This window comes from Lethenteron reissneri, chromosome 41 (genome assembly GCF_015708825.2).
Source record: "Lethenteron reissneri isolate LAM-NWPU_2019-01 chromosome 41, ASM1570882v1, whole genome shotgun sequence".
Taxonomy (NCBI): Eukaryota; Metazoa; Chordata; class Hyperoartia; order Petromyzontiformes; family Petromyzontidae; genus Lethenteron; species Lethenteron reissneri.
Window position 1 is genome coordinate 11,763,888 of NC_083819.1, and position 23,967 is coordinate 11,787,854.

General features: G+C 46.6%; 2 protein-coding genes across 11 annotated transcripts in view; one reads left to right on the top strand and one right to left on the bottom strand.

Moving 5' to 3' along the window:
• Window positions 1–1,193: 1,193 nt before the first annotated feature.
• Window positions 1,194–3,494, top strand: LOC133352603 (gap junction delta-2 protein-like). Its single transcript, XM_061568350.1, has 2 exons — window positions 1,194–1,379; window positions 2,402–3,494. The coding sequence occupies exons 1-2, from the start codon at window positions 1,309–1,311 to the stop codon at window positions 3,381–3,383; spliced, it is 1,053 nt and encodes a 350-aa protein (XP_061424334.1). The 5' UTR covers window positions 1,194–1,308; the 3' UTR covers window positions 3,384–3,494.
• Window positions 3,495–14,809: 11,315 nt separating this feature from the next.
• Window positions 14,810–23,967, bottom strand: part of GPHN (gephyrin) — a 59,861-nt gene continuing 50,703 nt past the window's right edge. For 3 of the 10 annotated variants that reach the window (XM_061568750.1, XM_061568745.1, XM_061568744.1), the window contains 4 exons: window positions 22,785–22,849; window positions 21,601–21,704; window positions 20,250–20,346; window positions 14,828–19,602 (listed from right to left, as the gene is read on the bottom strand). In XM_061568750.1, the coding sequence (XP_061424734.1) occupies window positions 19,469–19,602; window positions 20,250–20,346; window positions 21,601–21,704; window positions 22,785–22,849 (400 nt within the window). In that variant the 3' untranslated portion in view covers window positions 14,828–19,468. Of the gene's footprint in view, window positions 19,603–20,249; window positions 20,347–21,600; window positions 21,705–22,784; window positions 22,850–23,967 lie in introns of all 10 variants that reach the window. The other 7 variants (XM_061568746.1, XM_061568749.1, XM_061568751.1 and 4 more) reach the window with 5 other exon arrangements.

Sequence of the window (23,967 nt, forward strand, 5' to 3'; positions counted from 1 at the left end):
CCCTTTGTAGGCATGTATTTAAATAATGTATTATTTGACTATTCGCTTCCACGCAGCACTAAGATGGTAGCTATCCGAACGGTTAAAGTAATTTTGATATCTTCCAATTTCGCTAGATTATCTAATTAGTCTTGGCCAGTAGTAGCTAGTTTTGCGCAAAACTTCAACATTATCAGTTGCGCTGTCAGCAATAGCAGAACACGCGTGCCAACAAGGACACTCTTGATTTTGATCATGTTGAAGTTTGAAAGTCATAACACAGTGTGACCCTGGCACTTCATGGCAAACATAGTAGCGCATCGAAACGCTATCGCCAAGTTAAATATGCCTCTGTTGGTTGGTAATCGTGTACAAACAAGCAAAGTCTGTGGGTTTATTTTATAACGGTTTTGCTCGACTTGCCACAATTATACCTCGCGCCATCACCCGTGGGTGATTCCTCTTCACGCGTGCAACGGGGTGCACGTCTTGGGGCTTAGCAAGCTGATGATTTCCATCAACAGGTACGATGTGCTGACCCCAATATCAGACGTTCAGTGAGAGGATCCACAAGACTGGGCCCAACACAAGGCAGGCGTCCACCTCACAACCTGCAGCATCCAACAGAAGGAAGGAATCAATAGCCAAGTGTGTGGTGGCATTGTCACCACAGGACGTGGTGACCTCTTGACCTCCACCAACAAAGAGTGTTTGTGTGTGAACGGTGGACATGAATGAGAGCGGTGGATGTGTACAACAGCTGATGTGGACGTTTGTAAATGTCATCGGCTGGAGATGACGTGAGCTTGAGATCCGTGTGGAGTCTGGGAGAGCGTGGCGCTCTGGATGTCTCTCATCCTGTGTGGGGAGAGTGGTTCGCTGTCGTCCGTTGCTTTGGACAGAAACGGCTTCGGTTGGGAATGTAACCATTGGATACAGTTCTGCTGAATATGACAATTATAAATGCAGCATTTCCTGTAAAATGTAAACAAATAATTTCCTTGTTCAGCAATAGGCGGATTTGATAGTGTTAAATATATATAACATTTTCTTTCATTCGCACATGTATTTCTCTTTTAAATTGCATTCTACGATTTGTCAGATTCCAATGCTATATATAGCCAAGCTTAGGATAATCTGGGTAGCAGAGAGTGGCGCACACTGTAATAAACTGAGGCTGAGCAGCAGATCATCATCACCACGATGGACATTGAACAACGGCAACGATGAGGGTCGCGTGAAGTATCCAGCTTCCTACGATCGTAACATCAGCAACAACAGCAGCAGCACCGTGCTGGCCTCATCACTGGACGAGAGACAAAGGCGGCCATGGGAGAGTGGACGATTCTGGAGCGACTGCTCGCTGCAGCCGTTCAACAGCACGCGACGATGATAGGGCGGTAAGGCTCAGCGGGTGGTGACTGATATAACCTCTGCAACGTACGTGATCATATTGTTCGCATTATTGGAAGGTGGGAAACCCAGATGATGTTAGTTGCGGATAAATAGGTTCTTGGACGCCCACCTAAAGAAATGGTCATCGTGTTCACTGGCTGCCTCAGTCGGTGGCACTCTTGAGCGCCGGCGGCGTTCCATGATTTGAACACAAACGTGAAGTAAACTTTGCGCGCGGCCGCCGCAAGATGTAACGTCGTTCAGAATGATGTAGTCATATATAGTCATCTCTATAGTCATCCTTCAGATTCCCCCGGCACTCGCTCCTTCCTCTTAACAGCTCTAGCGGTTTTAGACAGTGTCTTCTCTGCCTTATCGTCGTTTTCCCTCCTGTCAGTGCACTCCGAGCATAATCTTCACACCAATTTAGGTAAATAATTCGGTCAACTTTTTGTACCGCGACATTTGCTTTGATATTCATCTTGGGGCCCAACTTTTCAGCTTCATTAATTTAGCGTATTTATAATATTTCCTGTTCATTCCTGTGGGTTATTAACATGGACTCTGTCATCGGCAAATGTGCAATTGTTATGTGTGTGCAACTTAATTGTATGATTTCAATTGTGTGGAAAAAAACAGTGAAGAAGAGATACCATTGTGCGTAGCTTTGTCGACCACGCAAACGCATTTGACTCACTGGACAAACTAAAACACAGATGTAGAGTATACACATTTGAGATTGCATTAAAAAACAAATTCAAATGATAATGAGAGTCACACAAGGAGACGTGCTTTCACCAGCAACATTAGACAAATAAAATAAACTCCGTCCAACATGAAATATTATATTCGAGACTGTCACTTCCAATGAATGGGGTTTAATTGAACTGAAGGGCGGTGTGAGATTAGCAAAGTAATTGCCACTGCGTCGAGCCCGTTTGGCAAAGCGCGTTGGGCAAATCTGTAAGCGTGGCAGCGGGCACGGTGGAGCGTTCCGTCTCGACGCCGCTGCCGTCTTTCATTGCAGGATCCTACTGACCGTGGTGGTCATTTTCCGCATCTTGATCGTGGCCATTGTCGGAGAAACCGTCTACGGTGACGAGCAGACCATGTTCGTGTGTAACACTCTGCAGCCCGGCTGCAACCAGGTCTGCTACGACAAAACCTTCCCCATCTCCCACCTCCGCTACTGGGTGTTTCAAATCATCATGGTCTGCACGCCGAGCCTCTGCTTCATCACCTACTCGGTGCACCAGTCCACCAAGCAGCGGGACCGATTCTCGATCCTCAACCCGCCCCTGAGCGATGCGCGCGAGAGGCGCGTCTCCTCCACGCTGCACCAGACCCTGGAGGGGGCGCAGGAGCCGCGGGCTGGGCAGCTCTTCTCCGTGCTTCGCCCTCCCGCACTCGGTGAGGCCGAGCGGCGCTATCGACCCAAGAAACGCGACTACAGCAGGACGTTCAGAACGAGGATGAGGGCCGTCTTCGGCTGCCGCTCGGAGAGCCGCGGACACGGAGGAGGAGGCGACGGTGGTGGTGGTGGTGGTGGCCTGTCGCGGGAAACGAATCCTCCGCCGGTGGCCACGAGGGAGAAATACGGCAGATTCTACAGACAGGAGAGCATCTCTCGCTTTTACATCCTGCAGGTTGTCCTGCGCAACGTGTTGGAGATCGCATTTCTCATCGGGCAGTACTTCTTGTACGGCCTCTACGTACCATCCGTGGTGGCGTGCGAGCGTCACCCATGCATCAGGCAGGTGGAGTGCTACGTGTCACGGCCCACCGAGAAGACGGTCTTTCTGCTCTTCATGTTCGGCGTCAGCGGCTTGTGCTTGGTGCTCAACCTCGCAGAGCTCAACCATCTGGGCTGGCGCAAGATCAAGGGGGCCGTGCAGGGTGTCCGGACTCGCAAGACGTCGTTTTGGGAGATTCGGCACAAGGACTTTGAGCATGCAATACGGACGCCTCGCTTCAGTCGCACGCACTCGAGCGAATCTGCCTACGTCTGATTACACAAAGCTCACAACGTCTCCCCACCCCGAAGTCAGATTTCCCCTTTGCGCACTTGCCCTGGCACGAACCCGGTGCTGCACGCTTCTCCTGAGCCTGCACCAAAGCTTTGCCCATCGCGGGGTTTCTGGTCGCGAATTTGCCGAGTGTTGTATACTAACCCTTCTTCCAAAATTGAGATTAATAATATTTGATGATATTTTTATATATTATCTTTTTACTTGTTTTTTTTAATGAAGGAAACACACCAAAGCGCAGCAAACTGCAAAACACCAGGTGTTGTTAAGTAATGAACTGGAGGAGGGCTAGGATGGCAGAATTTGCAACCTTGCTTCAAGGAAAGATAAGGCCTGATGAACGGGCACATGTCACCCGTGCAGGCGGCAGAGACAGTGGGAGTGTCAGCCAGACATAGTTAAGGCAAAAAGCCCAACCATCCTGCATGGTTTTAAAGTAACGTCAAAATTCGAAATTCAACAACAGAGTAGGCTAAATTATCGATCCTCGCGCTCGCTCAAATTGGAGACCAGGCTGCGAGCTACATCAATGAACCATTGCCCATTTGCTAATCCAATACTGAATGTTAATATTACTGAAGTCAAAACGAATTCTATGACCTCAGCACATGGGCAAATAATAGGGCAGTGTCGACTCAAAGGCAATGGAAGAAAGCAGAGGCGCCTTTGTCTAAATCACAACCACAGAAAGCCAGGAATCATCACTGATTGTGTGTTTAGGGATTCCGAGCTAGTTGGAACACGTGCACAGGGGAGGGAGCTGATTTAAACAACCCTGCACGTCTGAACGTGAGGGGGCCTTTGACCTGAAATTAAGAATAACACTCCCAGAGCAGAAGGTTGGATGGCCACAGTGAGACGAGAATAAGAGTGGTGTATATCTCTCAAGGAGGCAGACCCAGCTGAACAACAAGGCTGCGGGGGTCACCAGAAGTTCGCGTTCGCCTAGTTAAGACAAAAAGCTCAATTATTCTGTATTGCTATTAAAGTAACGTTAAAGTCGGAATTTAACAACAGGGTAGGCTAAAGTTATTGATATTCACACCCACTCCAATTAAACCAGGCCACAGGTTACGCCTACTGAACCATCACCATCATTAAGTCAATATGAAATGTTATTTCCATACTTTAATACTTTCTATACAACTCGACCCGAAGCATATGACAATCAGAACCTTCCTAAGTCAGAATTGAATCGCACCCAGACAGGAGCGAATAGTCGATATAAGGTTGAAGAGGGAAGGAAATTAAGAGCACGGCGAACTGCAAACGTAAGCAAAAAGCCGGGAACGACACCAGCCCAGCAACAGCGAGTCGGGCTTCGACAGGCCATAAAAGTAGAAATAATAACTCCCGGGGTCAGGGGACACAAGAAGAAGCAGGCAGACAAAAACCAGAACTGACTCCAAGGTTCAACCGCCCTCACATACAAGGAGTGACGGAAATTAATGAGGCCTTGAGTTAACGGCGTCAGCTGGACAGCAACAACCACGGCGAGCAGAGATAGGGTGGGGCAAAGACTGCGGGACTATGGAATGCAACTTCGTGTCAGTAAAGCCCTGACAAACAAGTTAAGTTAAAGACATCACAATACATAATATCGTACATAACATCAATGTTAACGCTATTCACCGTAAACTATATTCCGCTTATATAACCATGCAGACACCAAGGAATACGAATTCCTAGGATCAAGAAACTTACCCCTTAACCTAAGATATCGGAAATAAATTAATAATAATAAGCATATGCATGAAAAGACAAAAGTAAAACTTATGGAAAAGCCAGGATAACGGGATGAATCACCACCAGGTCGAATATAAATACATAATAAAAAAAAACGATGTTAAACCCAGGGTCGGAGAGAAAGGGAGATCCCGGCCGTCTTTGTATCCCCGCAGCGCGGGATAGGAGTGTGTATACGCTCGGGGAAACACCTCCACTTGAGTCAAGCACCACGATGGGAAACGACAGACCTTAGGTTACATACAGAATCATAACTGTGAAATAGTAAGGGACAAATGTTAACTTAAAACTTTTTAACCATTTCTTTGTGCGCCGGGTCGGAGAGAGTGTTGCCCCTCCCTCCAGGTTGTGCAACACGAACAAAGACGCCTATGAGACGATTTGTAACGTCTGTGTTTTGGGTTCATGAAGAAGGCCAGACAAGAGATAATATTGCACCCAGACAGAGAGACGACTTCGAGGCAATTTGTAACATCTGATTGTTTGCTCGTGGGTTTTATGGAGAGAGTGTGACAACGGAATATACCGTGGGTGATGCACACAAGGACATACGGACGTACGGACACACACATGGACACACCTGCCTACGGACAGATCCTGACACAGCAAAAATCGGAAGAAGCCCCGCCTTGTGGGCGGGATCCAGGGGGATTTTTCGGCATAAAGGAAAGGATCCTGAGCATTGGAAACTAGTGCGACCAGCGGGTCGACTCAGGAGCGAGTGCGACCAGCGGGTCGACTCAGGAGCGAGCTCGACCGGGAGGGTCGGCTCAGGAGCGAGCTGCGACCAGCGGGTCGGCTCGACTCATCTTCAGCTCGTCTGGGACTCAGCCGAGTTCGATCGGCTTACCAAAGCCGGCTCTCGGGGCTCGACTCAAGCGGCTCCCCATCTCCTCTGCAGGCGGGCAAGACCCGCTTGACAGCTCAACTCGGCCTGCGTGGGTCAACCTCTGCCGAGTCGGAGGTCTCTGCTGCCGCCGGAGTGGTGAGGGTCGCGGTTTGGCGACGAGGCTCCGTGCACACCCTGGTCGACGACCCAACACTGCACGCTGCGAGCGAGTTGTGGGCGCGACCTACCGACCGGGTTCCGAACTGCGACAGCGTATCAACGGGCATCTGAACCAGTTCACCACGGTGACAGGGGAGCGACTGATACGTATGACGCGCACCGCCCCCTCACCACACGACCACCAGGCGTCTGTTTGACATAAAGAATCGACTCCGAACACCGACTATTCAAGACAACTCTTACCACTCAAACACACTCGAACCCAGAAGCCATCCGTGGCTGGGAAGGCATCACAACGAGACCGAGTGATGGCCATCCGTCGTTTATAAGAGTATTCGTAATTTTTATCTTTAATATTTAGTGGGCTGTACTCTTAATCGCATAAATTCCCAACAGATCCATCAATACGAACTGATTATTGGCACCTCCTTCCGCCGAGCCACGCTCACGTGGGGAGTGGTGGCCCACCGGATCCTTATCAGGTGATCTGGTCTCCAATTAGTAAACTTGGTATAAGATAACGATCTTCGGAAAAGGAGCACCGTCGCAGGCCCTTACTCCGAGCCGTTCTGTTGTCAGATAACCTGCCGATGTATCTGTTGAGATTGGTGCCTTTAAGAATAATAACTGTTTTTGATTGTGTTTTTTTATCGCCGTATAATCTTTCAAGTATCTTTCAGTCATAATCGCCGCACGTACTCGCATCCTCTACAGAATATTCAACTGTCCCGTGACCCAAGGTGCTAACAACGTGATAAGGGTTGCGTATGATCAATAAGGAATGCGGTACTGCGTGAACAATGTTGAGTATGATCATTCATTAACGTTAAGGTTTTCTTAGCATAGTATTTGCATATTTTAACGACCCTCTCTCTCACTAACAACCATCGCGTTATGCGGGATCCATGTGCCGTTGTCAAAGTGAAATCAGACAATCGTTGATGATACTGTATTGATGCCGTGTTGACGTTCCGGGATTGAGAGTTCGCATACTATATCATAGTTAAGGTTGAATTAGTAATAAATTGATCAATACAGAAGTGGTTGTGTGATTCTTTCCTGAAATCTATGCATAAGATCTGCTTCTGCGTTGAGATCTGAACTTGGTGACCTTAATAAACACACTAATACATACTCAGTAAATGTTAAAGCGATAACGGGGTGAACCGGGGACCTAAAATATAACCACGAATACACACTCTGGGAATGTTAAAGCGAGAATGAGACGAACCTAGACAACGATGCCGAGTTAATCTAAGTTAATCTTGCATACTTACACCACACCTGCATAACTGCATACGATTAATTGCCTTATTCCGATCGATAACCCACCCTCATCACCGAGGCGGGGTCTGGTTATCATAACGACTTGCATTATCATAATTACACCCACTCGCATAATTAATACGATTACCTCTCGAATTGGCATAATTAAAATGTGCATAATTACATAAATTAACATATTTCCGGATAATTACACATTAGGCCAAATTTCATTTAATTATTATTATTTTCACTGAATATTCATAACCCACATATACAACATAATAATTTCACCCACGCACGCATACAACATAACAAATTTTGATAACCAACATATACAACACGAGGTTACAGCTCGCCGATGGCGCGGGCCCCCCCTCGTCTCCCACGACTCAACACATCGCGCCCCCCCCCCCCCCAGTTCACGCGCTCTCAGCATCCAGTGGAAGTTGCAGGTTTATTTTCTTCACGTGCGCATGTCCAGTCCTTTAGTGTTTCACTACAGTATTGTATTGTAGTGTTACACTACATGCATTCTATACATTTACGATACGCGTTTTAGTCAAAACAGTAGAAAATATTAATCATAGTTTACGTTTTAGAAAATACTTTCTGTTTCACGTTTGGGTTGATGTAGGGTAACATAAACACAATGAGGGGTGGGTTTTGTCGTATTCCGAACCGTGGACCAAACCCTCTGGTTTTACCATCTGCCTTTTGAGTTTTGCGAATCGCGGATTTGCCACTTGCGGATACTTTTAATAACGTAACCCCCCCACCCCTGGATGGGCAAAGTTTGGGTGTACACGATGACCACAACGACCACACTTGCGTACCAGAACACACCGCATAGCCCGGCCACGACACGTTCTTGTGGGGGACGACGCACGCCTCCCCGCTCCCCGTGAGCGGACGGGGCGCGACGTCCACCCCCTCCACTCCCACCTCCTCCTCCTCGTCGGCCGCCTCTCGCCGGGCCGCGCCGATCGGGTGATCGCCCCCCCCCCCCCCCGCGGCTTCTCTGAGCGACAAAGCTAATTGGCTGGCTCACCACCGCCCGGGGTTACCTCGCACGCGCCCACGTGCACCACCACGAACACGAAGGCGGCTGCGTGCACGCGCGCGCCCCTGCAGGCGCTTGTTTCACACAAAGGCGCGCGCCTCGCCGTTAATGACATTGTTGTGGCGCAAACACGCGCGAGCGTCGGCGAGCGGGTTTCACTCGCCCTTCCCCGCCCTAATATGCGCGCGGCGAAACTGCACGGACGCGTGAGCATCGGCGGCCGTTTATGGTTTAATACACGCGCGCCTCGCCCACACCCTCAAATCACCAACACCCACACACACACAAATCACGCTGCACCGATACTCTGTACTAATGTTTATTAACGGCGCGTTTAAAGAAAAACACAGTCTGTATTGCACCCACATTTAACACAATATTTGTACTGCACTGCGGTCAACCCGATAAGGTCGCTCCTGTGAATGTAACATAATATTGTATCCACTGTTGTCATGTCAGTTCACTCAACATTGGTGAGGCATTATTTGCATGGTAGCTGGGTGGCTGTAGTTGCTACCAGGCAGCAGACCCTTTTCCAAGTATCGGTTGATCACGCAGTGCCACAATCGGGAAGCTGCCAGAAGAAGCCAAGACTCAACTCCCCCCTCAACCAACCCCGCGTGTGTGGAGTTTAGCCTCGACACCGCTGGCACTCGCGAAGCAAAAACCTCTCCACCTTGCGTTCATGTGCAGGGACTTTGTAGCACGCCATGGCAGGGATAGCCAGCACCTGGAGTGGAGGAGGCGGGGGGGGGGGACCAGGGGGTCACGAACCAAAGAGGCACGGGGCTACCAGCCCTGGACCGCAGCTCATCTCTGCGACTACCACGAGTTGAAGGCGCTAGAGCCTGCCAGGGATGGAGCCTTGCTCCTGAATGTAATGCCACGACCACGACGCTGCCCGGAGGAGCAGGGCAACCTCATCCTCCACCACACGCGGACATAAGGCCACAGTTGCCACTTGATGGGCCAGCGCTTCTCTCCCTGAAAGTGTTCATCCTCGGCAGCCTAGCAGCAAATATTCTACGAGCAGCGCCGAACCTATTACTATCCAATCCCTTAGGTGTACCCCCACTCTATTACTCACCTCACAGACGCACTCATGGTGTCGCACAGACGTGGTGGGAGTCGGAGGGATGACGATCAGAGAGGCATCTGCCGAGGGTCGACTCGTAGTGGCACATGCTAGCATCTCACGGACACTGCGAGCGGCTGGGAGTCAGTCCGGACGGCTGAACGGCTGGAGGACAAGTCCCTTTACCGTTTCTCGCTCCCCCCTTTTATGCACTGGGATTCCGAAAACGTAGGGTTACGTGACGTCATCCTGCACCTACTTTTTGATTTTCTAACGTTTCGCGGCCGTTACCTAGGGCATTACGTCACGCTACCCCCCCCCCCCCCCGTCCATTGTCTCCGCACCCACATTCCTCACTCCTGAACTCAGCCGGTAAACCCTGAGTGGCCGTCCAGCTCAATAGACACCCGCAGTGTCCACGGGGATTTCCCTCCCACCTCCTCGTCTGCACTGCCCGCGTAATCTTTTACCCTGGCCGCTCCCCCGTGCTGTGAGCGTCTCACTGTGGGTAGCCCGGTGAGCTTCTGTGCACCCAGATAATGTTAAGCCAATTTAAGGGGGGCCGCAATTTAATTTGGCCTGGGGGGGGCAGGGGTCGGCCAATCTCCTGGCACCGGGAAACCGTTGGACATCCCCGCTAGGGGCCCGTCGGGTGAAAACCCATGGTGCCAAGCGATCCCCCACCGGGACCCTACGTGTGTGCGTGTGCCCGGCGTGTGTGTGCGTGTGCCCGGCGTGTGTGTGCGTTCGGGGTCGCGGCGCTTGCGGAGTGGCTTCGCAGTCATGGCACCACATTCTCTTTCAAGCGAGGCAGAACAAATATTGACGAATAAGTGTTAGTGAGCATAGATAGTAGAGGCAAGTTGGTTGGGATTTTCCACTCCTCAATGCCCCCCTAGTCTTTATAGTCTTTATAAATGGTAGTGAAGTCCTATCGTTAATTTTCTGCCTTACTCTCTTTCTTAGAAACCACTCCAATAATGACTGATCTTTACTCCGAGACCAGAGGGAGACTCGTTGGGCCAAATTAATATCTAATGCACCGCTCAAGCCCTTTACCAAGCTAATATTCAGGACCAACCCCCTAAAATCTTAGACATACAAAGTAAATTGATTGGTATCAAAGACCAAAAAAACCTCACACGGTTCTCATTTATGCTCTACTAAATACCCGGACACCAGGAATGGCATAAGTTGGAAAACATTCTTGGTTATTATCCCATCTAAATCACAACTTGATGCTAAACTGTTGATTCTGCATGACTTCACTTGTGATTGTATTTGGCACATATCCTTGTCTGTTTACATCATAGTACAATAATCACTCAAATCTATTTTAATGTTCTTTAACTTATTTTTACGATTACACGTTTTTAAAAAGTAATTTGTCCAAGTTAATTTTAATTCCAGGTAATGTACTTTAATATTGGTTTGTGAGCTCATGCAGTAAGGTTTAATTTATTCTCGACCATGGTTGTTTTTGCACTGATTTCTATTTGATTCATTGTTGTACTTAATTTTGTGATTGCTTTTGTCCTTTCCATGACCCACGACCCTAAGGTGCTACCCAGGTCACTCGTGCAAATAAGACGACCCTGCTCTTTTGCCTTCTCACATGATAAACAAAATACATTTGGAGCTTGGATTGTCTGACATGTATCACACGTCTTGTTTCAGACACATCGAACCTATCTTACTTCCTTGCAGTAGATTTCTGAAGGAAAAAAAAATCACTTTTCATTCAGAAAGCATCGAATTACATCTCAATTAAAGCATTTATATCTGAAGACGAATAGTGTTGTTGTATAACGACTGATAGCGGACCCTGTTGCTGTTTTTCTATTTTTATTTTACCCCTGCCATCTCTGCTTTGCATAATTCCATCAATGTCATAACATAAAGGACAATACTCTAACACTCGTGTCTGATCATTTCCTCCATTCCCTGCGTTAGTCAACGAGCTATCTTTGTATTTTATTGGATGATCTCACTCGGTTGTACAATCCAACCCTGAGTGATATTCTGGATTCCTTGGCCTCCTCCCCTTAAACAAAGAGGATTTCGAACGGCCCTCAATCAAGACAACAGTGCGTAAAGCTGAGCAACACTTGGAGAAAACCAGGCCTTGCTGTGTGCATCGGCGCACTTTCGGAGCGCAACAAACTGGCTACCGACATGCTCTGGCTCAAGCCAGCTGAGTTGTTTTTCTAAACTCATTCCCAGTCGCCCCAACAATCCAGGATACTTTTTTTCTATTATTAGTCAGATGTTAAAACACCCTCCAAAAGCAAATACACTTGTCTCCATCGAACAATGTAACACACTGCTTGAGTTGTTATTCCTCGACACAATTAAAGCCACCCGTCATAATCTGCGTGTTATCCTTAAACAGAGCCGCCACCAATTCTGCCCTCCCTTGCAGGGCACTATCCTGGCTTGCTTCAATACATCCGATGTTACAGCTCTGGATGCTAAATCTCGACCCACCTTCTGCTCTCTGGACCCTTTTCCAGCCAAACTACTTCGTCGTAATTTCACCATGTTCTGTCTATTTGTTACCCACCTCTTGAACATACCACTCTGCTCTCGTTCAGTCCCCTCTCTTCAAACACGCTGTTGGCACCCCTCTCGTCAAGAAACCAGGGCTTGATTTTGAACGACCTAACAACTATCGCCCTTTACAAAACGATCTACCGATCTCCAGGACCCTTTCCAATCTGGTTTTTGGCCTGGGCACAGGACTGAGGCGGCCTTGGTGAAGATACTTAATGATGTATTGACTGCCACTGACAATGGGCTCACCCAGCATTCTTACTCTTAGGTTTTTCGGTAAAGTCACGTATAGGTAAAAAAAATAATAGAAATAATAATAGAAATAAAATAATAAATCACGACGTTTCGGAGGCAACACAAGTCTCCGTCATCAGGTGGGACAGTCACAGCCGGATTCACTGTCTCAAGTTCTGATGGGAACCGAGTGCTGATTTTGATACTATCGACCACGGTGTTCTTCCTTGAATGCTTGGGGAAAATAATGTGTATGGGGGTGAATGGTACCGCACTATGCTGGATAACATATAGATTGAATAGCAAGCAATTTAATAGCTTGGGCAGCTCTGAAGTCTGCAATAACAGTTTCATTTGTGTCCCCTAGGGCCCTGGGTTCTGCATATGCATGACCCTTCATCAATTAGATCTCAATTCTCACTGTTATGCCGATGACACTCAACTTTTACAGACACCGCAAATTTAATCTTTGAGAACACATCACCCCCTGAAGGAGATACTAGAATCCCAGCTCTCGCATCACTTCACTGTTTGCAGTGACATTCCGTATTGAATTCAAGGTCCCTACTTTTCTTCACATCCAAGGGCCCTAAATGATCTCGCACCTCCGTGTAGTTGAGAGATTGCTGCGCCCTACGGCCCAGCAAGAACTCTGAGCGAGGTTCTTCTGCATCCCCAGAAAGGGAGGGCTCAGTCCAAGGGTCGATCATCTGGGCCTTCGGCCTCCATGGCTCCTGAATTTCAAGTCCTGCCTAAAAAACTTCTTTTAGAAGGCATCTTTTCCTATTTTAACTCAAAACCACTACACACTCCTCCATTGTAATTGTACGTATACATGTTAAACTTCTTTCGCACCGTACACAGTAGCTATCCGTGCTAATCTGAGATGCGGGGGAAGGACAAACTAAACACAACAAGCAGCTCTAAAGAAATTCGTTTTCAACTAATCTGAAAAGCGCTACATAAGCTATAATTATTAGCAGTATCACTTGGACAGGAACAACGGGGTTGGCTTTCAACACCGCAGTCCAGCAGTAGAGACAGCATGGCCTCTGCTCGTCGTGTACCCGGCCCTTGTGTACCCCAGCCGTGCACTGCTGGCAATCCCGAGAAGGGTTCATCTCTCTCCGCACCCCACAGGCTGAGGCGGGTGGGGAGGGGTTTGTGTGTATTGGGGGAGGCGATTCCTCGATACAATCGGTCCGGCTGCTTTTGCACCTCGAGCTACGAAAGAGTTCAGATTCACCTTCAGTAGTAAGTTACCTCGCGGGGCTGGGTCTTTGTTCACCGAACGGTTCTACGGCACCGCGGTCTGTAACTCAGAATCGAGGTTAATTTATCTGAAGGCGGTTTCAGGTCGAGCTCCGCTTTCCTTACAGGGCCCGAGGGCCGTGTCACACGGAACATCCCCATGTCTCTCTCTCTCACCTGGGAAAACCCATGGCTAAGGTTTGCCTGCGAGGCTGCCGAGGATGAACACTTTCAAGGAGGGAAGTGCTGGCCCATCGAGTGCCAACTGTGGCCTTACGCCCGCGTGTGGTAGAGGATGAGCAGCTTCGTGGTCGTGGCATTACATTCAGGAGCAAAGTTCCATCCCTGGCAGGCTCTAGCGCCTTCAACTCGTGGTAGTCGCAGAGATGAGCTGCGGTCCAGGGCTGGTAGCCCCGTGCCTCTTCGGTGCGTGGCCCCCTGGTCCCGCCCGCCTCCTCCACTCCAGGTACCGGCTATCCCTGTCATGGCGTGCTACAAAGTCCCTGCGCATGAACGCAAGGTGGCAAGGTGGAGAGGTTTTTGCTCCGCGAGTGCCAGCGGTGTCGAGGCTAAACTCCACACACGCGGGGTTGGTGAGGGGGGGGGTCTTGGCTTCTTGTGGCAGCTTCCTGATTGTGGCACTGTGTGATCAACCGATACTTGGAAAAGGGTCTGCTGTCTCGTAGCAACTACAGCAGAGGTCGCAAACGGGTTTTGATTCCTTACCCATACCCGGCCGCACCAGGGTCGCAAACGGGTACCCTACCCGTACCCGGCTACCCGTACCCGGCTGGGTAACAGGTAGGGTACGGGTACCCGATTGCGACCTCTGGGATGAAGCCATGTTGCAGGCGCGGGTGGGTTGATTCTAGGAACTTCAATTGTGAGAAGAGACAAGACGTTGGGAAATGAGTGACAAACGGTGACTCACCAGTGACTCACGGCCTACCCGTACCCGGCCGCACCAGGGTCGCAAACGGGTACCCGTACCCGGCCGGGTACGGGTAGCCGGGTATCGGATAGAGTACGGGTATCGGGTACCCGATTGCGACCTCTGCACTACAGCCACCCAGCTACCATGCAAATAATGCATCACCAATGTTGAGTGAACTGACATGACAACGGTGGATACAATATTATGTTACAGTCACAGGAGCGACCTTATCGGGTTGACCCCAGTGCAGTACAACTATTGTGTTAAATGTGGGTGCAATACAGACTTAGAAAATCCATTGTTGTGTTAATGCATCGACAGTAACTTCATTCAGGTTGAACGCCAATACTTTTTAAAACACACTTGCTGAGCAGAGGCGCGCGAAGCCCCAAAATGTCAAGCGGCCAGCAAACCAGCAGCAGCTCCATGAAATGTTGTAACGGTAGGGAGTTGTACACGTTTATTGAATTGAGCGATGTCATAACGAGCTAAGGAAAAGAGACGATGGAAGTCCTGCCGTGGGGCAGGTGCGAGGGAAGAAGCAGGGTTGTGATCACGGCGCTGACGAGACGAAGAGTTCGGGAACAACAAAAACCAACACGTCAAGTCCCGATAACTCTTGTGGACCCGTATTTCCCTGTAGCACTGAGGTCTCTGTACAGGGGGAAGATAACGATTCACGTGGAAGGGGGACGCATCGTAACGCCGTGATAGTCTGCCATAAACATTAACGTGGCACTACAAGACAAATCACCCCGAGTTCAAAAACCATGTTTACTCTGTTAATTATTTCAAATGAGAAAAACACTCTGATATATAATTACACATACAGTGTTAATTTGTAAGTGGTGTGTAATAAGTTGAAGTTACTCAAGGAAAACAGAAATGGTACCCATTACTGTTATTTACGCAGGGCATGGGCACGGTTTATCCCGATTTAGAGCAGATGCCAAATCTTGCTCTCAATGGCATCTGTAATGCCAGAACCAAACTTAGTGTTTATCTCGTGCTGAGTGAGGGTCTTGCTGAGTTTACCGGGTTTGGCTCAGAGTTCAGCTAATTTTCACTGGGCAAGCATCACTCCGAAAATCACGGGAACAACATGTTCAACTCATACAGTGGGCAACACACCAGAACTGGAGTATAAAAATAAGTTTGTAGAAATTAAACAATATATACGTAATTTAAAATACTGGTACACTATAACATTTATGTCTTCATTATGAACAACAAATAATGCAGTTTCAATAAGGAATGCAATTAAACTTAATATGATATTGCCAAATCTGTACAATTAGTGTTTCCATGTTTAGGTTTTCCTGAAGAATACCAGGAACACTGGAAGATGTATCTTATATTGACCTAATGATTACACATTTTCACCTGGAGCTTCAAAGCTGCATGCTATACTGTTATTGGTCAACAATACTTACAAATAAAAATATCAACTTATTGCAACTTATACTGAAGGCATTTTCATTTGGTCTCCAGAGCCTTTCCAACAATATTTGCTTAAGTTTCTTAAATGAAAAAAAAAAACATTCGGAAGTGTGACACTCACGACCAATACAATTCATAATTACGTATCTTTCCAGCGAAGTGTCATTGCGAAGTCAAACTCTGGTGTGATTGCCTTTCTACAGACCGGATTTGCTGAAAATAATGCCAAATTGGACGTATTATGGTCATGTAAAAACTTGATGTTTGGCTTTGTCGGGTGGAGGAGGATATACCACGTCATTTGACTTATACTTATGCGATATAACCCCCCAAAAACCTATTATAAATACAGCACTATGTAAACTTTGCATTGTTCACTAACGTTTACCCCAAAATAGCACAGTAACATGCTTAATTTGAGTCACTGCAGTATTACGGAAGCTGGTATAATGCTGCAAAAGCAATTAAAGTGATCGGCCTCAGAAAAGCGATCGCTGGAAACTATTTCTCACGTCACGATGTGAAGTGCTGGGTGATTCAGGCCAGATCTATACACATTCAGAAATTCCAGGCCTTCAAATATATATTTATCACTGACAGAAATATCCTGACATTCAGACAATTTAGTGACTTGCAATCACACGTGCAGCGAAGTGTGAGTGCACGATCACGAGTCCTCCACTCTTAAGAATTTGCCTTTGGGGTTAGCGATGCCCGTCATTGTGACGTCATTCCACGACATGGCGCATCACACTTCCCTCGTGACGTCACTACATAGTCCTCTCCTCGTGCGGCCTGAAACGTAACACGTGACATTGCTCATTAAATACAAACACACTTCCGCGTGACTTTTCCTCCTGGTTCAGTGTGGCTGTGTTGCGATCTTGTGTCTACCGTACAGGGACAGATTTGAGAATGGGTCTAAATCAAATAATCAACTTTGGTCAAAGACTGTGGATGCCTTTCACAAGTCAATCGCAATGCTCCATTGGTCCTTTGCGCAGGACGTGTTTGAAACCAACAACATGTGGGTAATCCTTGAGCTTTGAAAGATACCTGAATGTCAAAAATGACGGGACCCAATGAAAATGTTGATGGAACAATTTCACGGAACCATTTTTTTAAATCCATGGCGCGTGTAGAGTAATCGATGTCCCCTATTTGTACTGTATTGCAGGCTATCACACGCGGGCCGTGCAGAACCTCTGAGATGTACACGATTTGCGCAAACCTCGTGAATCCCATTTTAATTGAAAAGCACAAAATAACCCCCCCCAAAAAAATACTGTACCAATTTTACCTCACAAATAGGTTTTGAGTCTGTGTAAATGTTACTATTTCAGCTCCAAGATCACAACTAGTTTCTCTGAAAATGAGATCCCCTTCTTGTTAAGCTAGCACCATCATTTTCAGATAGATATATGCTTAAATGTCAATAAAAATGTAAACATTCACAAACTGGCAATTTCGTTAAGTCGGCTTTCTTTAGTTGTAAAACGTCTGAGAGATGAAGGGACACATGTTCAAACTAAATCATGGAGACGAACAAGAGAACAATGCAGACAATTATAGGCTTGGAATACATTCTCAGCCAATATTTGTAAAACCAGTCTTGTACTCAAAACAAGTATGGATCATAAATGTGTTTAATGGTGTCGTCATTTACAGATGTTACCGTGAAATGTGTACATTTACGCTGCGTGATTGATGGCCAACACTGAAAGAGTTGCACTTGCTATATAACACAGCATCATTGTATGCAGCCATTACTATCTTCACTTGTTTGGGATTTAAGCTTTGCTGTTTTTGAAATGTACAACATTGAATGCAACATCTTTAAATCAAAAAGTAAAGGAATTCATAAATATTTAAATAAACAGAACAAAGATCCCCCCGTGTAGCCTGTACAGACTGTTGGGGCAAGTGCTGTTAGTGAACACCTATGAAGGCCGGCACGGCACACAAAGGGGTGGGTGGCCAGCACCACGCCCGGCCGCCTTTGTCTCCCTAGCGGCGATGTTTACATGTCGCACCACTCATTTGAGGCTGAGTTGACCTAGGGGAGGCCCAGGACCGATTCAGATAATCGTCACTGGTGTTGGTGGCCATGAGCGGGAATCGAACTCGGGTCGCCGGGTTCGTAGCGCAGCGCGCTAACCGCTGCGCCACCGGCCCCCTACAAATAAACACGCGCGCGCCCACACACACATTTCTAACGTAACCAGTGAGCTGCTGGGTGAGTGGACCACTGTGCAGGCATCTACTGAACACAGGTTGCCACGGGGACCGCTGCCGATCGAGGAGGTCGCTATTGCGCAATGAGGAAATGTACATCCTTACGAAGCAGTACTTGTGCAGTAGTAGGTTTGTAAATCAGGAATTCAGTTTATGTAGAAAATCCCCCAATAAAACGGTCGGGTTTCTGCGTTGACAGGATCACTAACATCATTGTGGGAGGGGTCAAAATTAAACTGCACCAATGTTGTACTATACTGCACTAAAATCCACGTGCGTGCATGTGTACTTACAAACCGGCACATTGCCTTTGCTGTTACAGTAATTCACAAGATTTGTAACCTCTCAGTACAAGTTAATTATAAGTTATATGTGTACAATAATTATATTTCATATACCATAAATATATAAATTCAAGTGAACACTATTTAAACAGCATAAACATCGTGTCCTTGTGTTGCCCCATGTTATATCATATATATTACTCCCTTGACAAAAATATGAGTATCTGCAGATAATGCTGAGCATCGATGTAGCACTCTGTATGCAGACGGAGTTTGAGAGGGCCCAAGGGCCATGCACTTACACTCCGTAAAGGTAACGAATCCTGCAGCAGCAGCAGCAGCAGCAGATGATGATGATGTACAATCAAGCTAATCATTTAATTTAAATTCCTCTGAACATACTTCTTGAGAAAGATCTACCACACACTAGATTAGTATAATATGTACTCTATTTATATACTGTATATATGCTAAAATTATCCTTTACCTAAACATTGCATAAATGAGCTAAAGCTGTCGATGAGCATGTGATTGGCTCCATCAGTTAGAACGCATCAGCACCCTGGAGGCGTTTAGAGGCATCAAACCAATTCAAGCGGCTCTGGGTGTGCGCTAATCAAGGGACAAACAGCTCTCTACGCTAACATGTTCACGCAGGTTCATTATTTGACTTGAAAACTAAATGTGTTAAATGAATAATCCCTGTCGAACGTGTCAGACATTTCATAGGGAACCCAAATTTAGTAACATTGACCTATTTTGGATTATAATAGCATAATAAGTGTAAATATATCTATGAAACATTCATTGTTTTCTACCTGATTATTTAAAGCAAGGGGTTGCTAACTAACTATATAGTAAAGGATATACAGTAATAAATAATTAAAGTACAGCATGTAGTATTTGCAGATACATGGTGGACATGCAGTGCATGCACAGCGCGCTGGCTGGGGGTGAGGAGGAGGCAGGGAGGGGGGTGATCACAACCTTCCGATGACCATCACATCAACCACCTCCCCCTTATGCAGTTCCAGGTACTGCTCAGTCTTGGGTGGCAGCATCAGCAGCCCGTTGGCGCTCCGCATGCTCAGCACGTGGCAGTTCATCTGGTTACCTGCAGGGACATTCAAGGCCGCCACGCGTCAATGCTGTTCGAAAACAAATCAGCAGGTGGAGAGTTCAGGCCGTGGCCGTACTTTTTAACATTCGTCTTGCTAAAATCCTAGTATGTATGTGCGTATGCTGAACTTCTTTCACACCGTACGTAGCCAACCGTGCTAATCGGAGGAGCGGAGGAAGGACAACAAACTAAACACAAAAACAATTTAAAAAACAGTTTTCAATCTATATTTAAAAGTGCATAGCTCCAGTGGGTTCCTAATATCGGAAGGAAGAGCGTTCCAGACGGCCACAGAAGCAGATCTGAAAAGCGAGATATGTGGTGACCACCTTCGTTCGACGACGAGCCAAAAGCCTCTGAGGATGACCAGAGTTCGCGTGATGATTTATGCTCCTTGACGAGATCAGCGAGGTATTGTGGTTCATTTGTGGCAAGCACTTTGTGTGTAATGAGTGCGACCTGATAATGCATTGGTTCAGCAACTGGAAGCCAATGCAGCTCAGCGAGCACTGGACGGACATGGTTAGATCTTGCAATAAAATACCATAAGTGGCCTCAAGTGTAAAATCTTTAAAGTGCCCAAAAGTACGCAGTTTACGAAATAAACTGTATTTTGTGCTGGACATGCGTTGCGAATGTACCTGTGCTCTGGGCCCAGGGTAGTGGCTCTTGGTGGTGCCAGGTCAGGATGCAGCGGTGGTACTCTGGGCGAGGATCCAACTTCACATCACAAGCCAACTGTGAACATCACGAGTAGCACCACAATAAGCCTTGTGCTGTCACACAACGAGTAGTTAAAAAGATACAAAATGTACTCTTCCTACCTTATCCCTATGACTGCTGATATGCACCTGTCATACGAAATCGTCCTCTTGATAATAAGTGATTGAGCATTAAGCTGAGCCGACTGTTTCCGTAATCGTCACAAACATGCGCATTTCCTTATTGCAGTCATTTCTAAACATTGCCGCAAGTCAGTTGTCAACACATTCCAGGTTCCTTCTTCAATAAATTTCACTTCCCAAAATAAACAATAACAGCTGGCCACTCTTTTAAGGAGCAGTTATGCAAGGTGCCCACTGCCCCACCCTTGATCATGTGACATGTCTGCACCTGGTGAGAGTCTGGGGATGAGACGGTGCACGAGCAGCATGCTCTTAGCTATTTTGACTGAACTTCTCTTGGCATAACTTAGATACTTGTTATATTTACTCTATTGAATCAGCCTCAAATATTTCTACTATTTATTTTAGTGATACTGAGTTGACAACAGCGCGTGATAAGCCGCTTCGTTGAGCTTTCAATTGTAGCCAGGATTTCTTCTGAAAAGGAAGCTAATAGTTCAGTGGGCTTTACGTGGTAAAATACATTTTTTAGTTTGATTTTTTGTAACGTATTCTTTGGGTCTTTCGGAAAAATCACTTCATAAGGATGACGACCGCTTGTGTTGTGATTGGAACGTCGTAGTTTTTTGTGATTTTCTTTTAAGGTATCTACGTGACTTTACCGAAAGACACAAAGAACATGAATTCCTGTAGTCACGAAAGCTTTAAGTCGAGATTTTTGTGACTTGTTTACCTTTCCTATACTTTGCACTCCTATCGTGTTTTTTTGTATTGTTTGTTGTTGTAACGTTCTGACCCGCCCGCTTACTGGGCATCTGTGAAAAAGAGCTTTATAGCTCATCGGATTCCTCCAGTATAAATAAATATTCTGATTCTGATAAGCACAAATAACAAACACACAAAGCGCTATGAGGAAGGGCCGTTACCAAAAACATCGCCTGTTAAATATAAATACTTCCCTTGCACAGTTATTGATAACCGCATTTTCACAATTTTTTCTCACAGATGTACAAACTGCGAGAGAGGCAAATATTGCACAACAATTAAAACTTGAGCGTGTGAAACAGATGTCTCGAGAGCCTTGGCCCACTACTGGAGTGCACCTTTGCTGATATCTCGCTTGGATCAAAGCTCCCCCCTCCCTTACCCTTGCTTTGAGGATCGTGGGACGCGGATCAATGATCCCTTGCATCTTACGCAGCGCCGGGATGACAAAGAGGTTGCTTGTGATGATGGCAGACACCGGATTTCCTGTAATGGGAGGGCCGCACTTATGGGCAACAGACACACAGACGATTGTGGAATCGTACCTGGCTATGGCTTGCCAATTGGAATGCGTGTGGTAAATCTTTTTCAAATTTGAAATAAAACAAAAACAGAATATTATCACTATATTATTCCGATTTGGCAATAATGGCGAGATGGAACACTCTATATTCTGGATAAATATATAGTAAGTTTATCTCTCGCGTTGTTACAGTCATTGGTTTCCCTTCTCCTTTCCATCCACTTTTTTATTATCATCATGTTTGAAAGTGCCTTTAAACAATACATTCAATTTGAATCCACTTTCAAAACATGGAATTCACAATTAAAATGCAGACACACGTGTCATAGTTCACACTCCATATAAAGGAGTACAACAAACGCTGTATTAACGTGTACAACAATTATTAAAGTGTACAACAATTATCAACGTGTACAGGGTGGTCAACAAGGTCTGGAATCATAGGGGAAAATAACGAATTCATGTTTTTTTGTTTGTTTCTGCAGGCCCAATAGCTCTCTGAGTAGTAAAGAAGAACGAGTCCAGATAATTCCACTTGTAGGAAATCGGAGTCAGAGGGAGGTCGCCGTTGAATTGAACAGACTGCATAACACAGAGCAGTGTTAGCAAACTTGTTGCAAAGTTAATGGGAATAGGATCCATACAACTTAACCCACGCAGTGGAGCTTCGACGAGATCCAACAATGATCACACAGCCACTGCCATCCTCGCTCATTTTAGCAGAAGTGTCGAATAAAAACGTTCCAATTGCCTTTTTTGTATTATTTTTACTAGATTCTAGACTTATGGGACCCCCTGTACGTATTAATGTGTACAACTATGTATTAACATGTAAGTATTAACGTGTACAACAAACGTTTCTGAGTAAGGAGACTGAGCACGCCCAAGGCTGATCTAATCTTCACGTGGATAGCTCACGATATGTTAACCGTACGACCCATTTTAGCTTAAAATAATTGGGTACCCAGGCCTACCCATAATTGATTACACGACTGTAATGCACACACACACACACAAGTGGATGTCTGTGCGCACCACATTACCGGGTAGTGCGAAGATTAGTTTGCGCATGCCGTGGATGTCCAGTGTACCAAACGTTGTGGGCAATCTGCAAAGAGAAACATCGCCGTGCCAGAAATAAACGGCACACGACAAAACCAATGCAGCTGCTTTAACTGCTTCGTATAACGTCAGAAAATCAGTAACCACCATTTTTTTAATAAATTCAAAGCACAATCAGAGTCAAGATCTTATACTCACTAAGGTTCATGCTGTAGAAACAATAATTAACTTTTTAAAATTTTAGTTAAGAGTAACGTTACAATGTTGCGTATTTTGTTCTTTTCAAAGCAAATTAATGTGAGAATGATAACAGCGGTGCATGCTGGCACCAACAGCTGGGGCAAGCAGACATCACAGAAATACTGCCGAGACCTCTTATACGGACCACAATTAACGAAACCTCAACAGGTGTTAGTAACATTGCTCTCCTCACCACCTCCATCAGGCAAGGCCAAACTAAGGGTCTCTGCTGATTTCAAGTCCACCGCCACAATTGACAGCACATCGACAATAACCATCACAATTGGCCACGTGATGGTCATCACTGCGTATAAACCCCAAATAGCCATAGCCATCACCGCCTGTGACAGCACCCGCTTGCACTGGCTATAGACGTGGGTGACTTCTACAAGTACCACACACGATGATGGGGCTACTCAGACAATGACGAAGCTCGAGAAATGGTAGTCGGCACGAGACACGTCCCTTGCGTACGACCCCAAACAGCTGGGCACGTTACACTCGGCCACATGAAAAAAAATACAACCTCGACTTATGGTTCATTTGAAAGTACAATAGCAGACAGCTACGAATTACCACGAATAATTTTCGGCAAATTTTTAAACACCCAAAACAGACCGGCGGTCACACACATCGAGATTAGAGATACCGGTCGTTAACCTCCAAACCACGGCCACCCACATTGGAACTCTCGGAAGGCCAAGTGGCCTGGCTATGAAAAAGAAACCGAAGCCCAATTGAAAAACCTGCAGCTCAAAGTCTGAAAACGTTGTGAAGATGTCACTGCAGACTTGGTTCCTCCACAACCGAAGTGCCTCAAAAGCAACACAGCACAGACCACCAACAACCACAGTGAATGCTGTGGCTTACCACACGCTGTCGCAATCAAAAGGCACCAATTGACAAGTTCACCAAGTAAGCTCT

Excerpts from the sequence above, each read along its gene's own strand:
- LOC133352603 (XM_061568350.1), top strand. The coding sequence starts at position 1,309 with ATGGGAGAGTGGACGATTCTGGAGCGACTGCTCGCTGCAGCCGTTCAA. Across the intron at positions 1,380-2,401 it reads CACGCGACGATGATAGGGCG|GATCCTACTGACCGTGGTGG; the intron begins GTAAGGCTCAGC and ends CTTTCATTGCAG.